This window comes from Myotis brandtii, unplaced genomic scaffold (genome assembly GCF_000412655.1).
Source record: "Myotis brandtii unplaced genomic scaffold, ASM41265v1 scaffold191, whole genome shotgun sequence".
Classification (NCBI taxonomy): domain Eukaryota; kingdom Metazoa; phylum Chordata; class Mammalia; order Chiroptera; family Vespertilionidae; genus Myotis; species Myotis brandtii.
The window spans coordinates 66,095-69,829 of NW_005357115.1; the positions used below are offsets into that span (position 1 = coordinate 66,095).

General features: G+C 40.7%; 2 protein-coding genes across 4 annotated transcripts in view; one reads left to right on the forward strand and one right to left on the reverse strand.

Annotated features, from left to right (window-relative positions):
* The window catches only part of LOC102242739 (interferon-induced, double-stranded RNA-activated protein kinase), a 274,887-nt gene that overhangs the window by 60,988 nt on the left and 210,164 nt on the right, over positions 1 to 3,735 (reverse strand). The window lies entirely within an intron of this gene.
* The window catches only part of LOC102243539 (protein CEBPZOS-like), a 27,703-nt gene that overhangs the window by 22,754 nt on the left and 1,214 nt on the right, over positions 1 to 3,735 (forward strand). For both annotated transcript variants that reach the window (XM_014538421.1, XM_014538422.1), the window contains 2 exons: positions 1,244 to 1,359; positions 3,010 to 3,054. In XM_014538421.1, coding sequence (XP_014393907.1) covers positions 1,244 to 1,359; positions 3,010 to 3,054 — 161 coding nt within the window. The remainder of the gene's footprint in view (positions 1 to 1,243; positions 1,360 to 3,009; positions 3,055 to 3,735) is intronic.

Below are 3,735 nucleotides of genomic sequence, written 5' to 3' on the forward strand. Positions count from 1 at the left end.
CTCCGGTGGGGGGAGGCGGCGAGGGGCTGAGGATCGTGGGTAGCCAGCCTGAGGTCGCCGCAGGCGCCTCGCAGCTGCTCGGCTTTTGCGGGTGGGAACCTGGAAAGACGTAGCTGAGAAATCTTGTTCAATATCTAACCTTGCTGCGGGACAGGGTGTTGCCTGGAGATACCGAGCCTGCAGATCTCCCGCTGTGGTGCACAGATGACGGGTCTTCGGATGCCACGTTGAGCCTTGTCGTAAGCTTGTGTGCACTGAGCCCCGTGCGATGTTAACCCCATGATCACAGCGCTGCTTTTCTCTGAGCCCATTAGAGGACCGATTTATTTGAAACGTCACCTAACTTCCAACCTTCTCAAAAGCTTGTCTGCTCTTGTTTCTCCTCTGCAGGTTAGTAGCCTAACTCTTGTGCACAGTATGCCTTCGGTGGTCTTTATCTCACGGGCTTTATCGGTCGTTACAACCTGAAGCTGAGGGACTTGCAATGTAAAACGTGTGTGTTTGTATATATATATATACATTTTCAAGAAAGGTGCATGATTTATTATACAGTGTTATTTGGACTTTATTGTTTGAACCCTTAACTTAACCTCACTCTCTTCAACAAAACGAAATGGCATTTTACTGGGATTCCTTATACTGTAAGTCTGGCTACAGGCAGGCTGTTTTGTTCTTTTCACCCCTTGAACATTAAAAATAACCCCGAGAGCTCCCTGTACTGATGAGGGCTTATTTCCTGTCAGTAATGTACAGCATTGTAGTGAAGAACAAAACAACTCTTCTCACCCACTCACCTGCCTGATGGTTATAAGTTCTTTTTTTTTTCCTTTCACTTCCCCTGCTTCTTTTGGGTAAGAATAGTAAAGTTTTAATCTTTTAGTCCCCAGGGATCACATTATCAAAATGAGAGAAGGAAATATTTGGGGGGGGGGGAGACACCTGATAATGATTTTAGTAGGATACTACAAAGGTAGGGTATTTAATTACCTCCCCACCCTCAGGTGTTGTGAAAAGGAGTCAGGAGTGAATGGAGAAAAGGCGTGACAGTGAGCTGAGCTGGGACTGCAGAGTATTAGAGAACATACCACCTGCACAAAGGGCAGAACAATGTGACAGAGAGCATGCTCAGGACAATACCAACATACTGAGATAATCAAACTGTGGGAATGGAGTTATTTTTATAGAAGTGGCATTAAGTTTTAATATGCTCATTTAGTTCTCATATATTTGTTGTTAAACTTAGGATGGTCCCCACTTTGGAACCACTGGCAAAGAAGATCTTTAAAGGAGTTTTAGTAGCTGAATTTCTGGGCGTTGCTGGAGCATATGTTTTGTTTAAAAAGATGGACACAAGCCAAGGTAATGATAATTCAGAAGTGAATGTTTTATAGAGGGGTATACAGTTTGCTAATGCATTTTAGGTGCTAAATGGCATTGTTAGAAAAACTGCTTCTTTAGATTCAGAGTCATTAGGCATTTTTACTATGGTACAAGGGGAAACTAGGTGTTAACTATTATAAATGATTCTTAGCTTCCTCCTAAAAAATTGTTTGCAGCCTAGCCGGTTTGGTTCAGTGGATAGAGCGTTGGTCTATGGACTGAAGGGTCCCAGGTTTGATTCTGGTCACAGGCACATGCCTGGGTTGCAGGCTCAGTCCCCAGTAGGGGGTGTGTAGGAGGCAGCCGATCAATGATTCTCTGTCATCATTGATGTTTCTCTCTCCCTCCCTCTCTAAAATCAATAAAAATATATTTAAAAAATTGTTTGCAGACTAGGGGATATGTTTCACACGTCCCTGGGTTTTCCTAGTGCAGGGGTGGGTAATAGAGCTAGTGTCCTTAGTCTGGCTTAGTTTGGGAGCACAGATGTAGCAAATGCACCTCACTATTTGGTAGACTGAGGGTAGCATAGCCAAATTGTCAAAGTAACCAGTTTCTTAGGCTTGCAGAGTTCTGCATCCATACTAGGCACTGAAAACCTTTCCCATGCTCTGGCTATTACTGAAAGTGCTTTGACCTATTGTGAGGTGAAATTTTATCTGAGAGCTAACAAACCATTTTTTTTTCCCCAAGTATGTTTTTATTTTTTCAAACCGTGACCTCCTGGTTCATGGGTCGACACTCAACCACTGAGCCACATCGGCCGGGCTCACAAACTTTCAAATTAGGAAGTGCTGCTTTCTCTTTTACTAAAGCAGGGAATAGCAACCCCCAGTGGTGGCCATCTTTGAAACCTGTCATTTGTTTTCTTAAAAAGTACTTCACTGGAACAGTTCCACGATGCTACTGGATATTCAGTCTCTATGCTTTTGTTGTTAATCCTCACTCGAGGATATTTTTTCCATTAATTTTTAGAGAGTGGAAAGGAGAGGGAGAGACAGAGAGAGAAACATCGATGTAAGAGAGACACATTGATTGGTTGCCTTCCACACTGGCCCCCATTGGGGCCCAGGGATTGAGCCTACAGCCAAGGTACATGCCCTTGACCAGAATCAAACCCAAGACTCTGCAGTCTCTGGGCCGATGCCCAAACCTGAGCAAAACTGGCTAGGGCAGTCTCTATGCTTTTAAACTATAAGGGTATATAAAAAACCATCCAAATAGTATTTAAAAGCAAATTAAAGTTTAAGATCAACTTAAAAAATGGGTATTGTAGTCTTATTTCTAATTCTAAAACAAGGTAAAATTGCATCCATAAAAATACTTTATAAAAGTTACATAACAGAATTATACATTAACATTGAAAATTTGCTTTTAAATATCGCTTCTAAGTAAATTACATCATATATATATGTCAAAAATGTTAAAACTCCGAAATAACTATGGAAGGCTATATGCAAGTGCAGTTTAGACCCAAAAGGATATAGTTTCTGGATTACCAGGACCTTAACAAAAATTTCTAATCTGTGGTATCCCTACTTTATACGCCTTAAGGTTAAAATATGGCTGCATATTTTAATATAATGAATCTCTAATCATGTCTAATTTTAAGGTTTTTTTTCCCATCAGATTTTAGGCAAACAATGAGCAAGAAATTTCCCTTCATCTTGGAAGGTATGTTTCAGGTATCCTGTTCATCTTATTGGTATTTATAACTTTCATCTTAATTAAAAATAAAACTACAAAAAGATGTTTTCAGGTAACCTACATAAACTAAATAATAATTTCTTTATGACCAATTAAGGGCAAAATAACTATTTTGTGATGTTAATTAAAAAAAAATAGTATTCATCCCTATTTTGGCTCCTTCTGAGAATAGAGAAAATTCTCACTTAGAGTTATCTAGATGAGAGCAGTTAGTTCATGGGCTGGATTCTTAATTCCTCCAGTAGTTAAAAATGTAGACTATGGAATGAGACATACCCGAGGTGGTGATGGAATCAAACCCAGCTTACAATTTAAAACCAATTTCAGGTTTGTTAACATCTTGGAGCTATTTCTTTCTCTGTCAAGTAGAGATGATCATACCACTTCACAAATTGTTATAAGGATCAAATGAGGTAACATTATGTAATTAGCACAGTATTTGCCTAATAGTGCTCATTACAATGATTAGTACAGGTGCTAGAGCTTCTACATGAAATACTAGCAAGAAGGGAAAGTTTATTTCTCAACTAGTAGCCCTGTGCACGAATCCATGTGCCACTAGGTCGCTGCTGCCCTCCTGTAGCTCCCCCCCCCCCCCTTCCCCCTCTTGCTTGCTGCCCTGCCCCCTCCTGTAGCTCTCCACAGTCC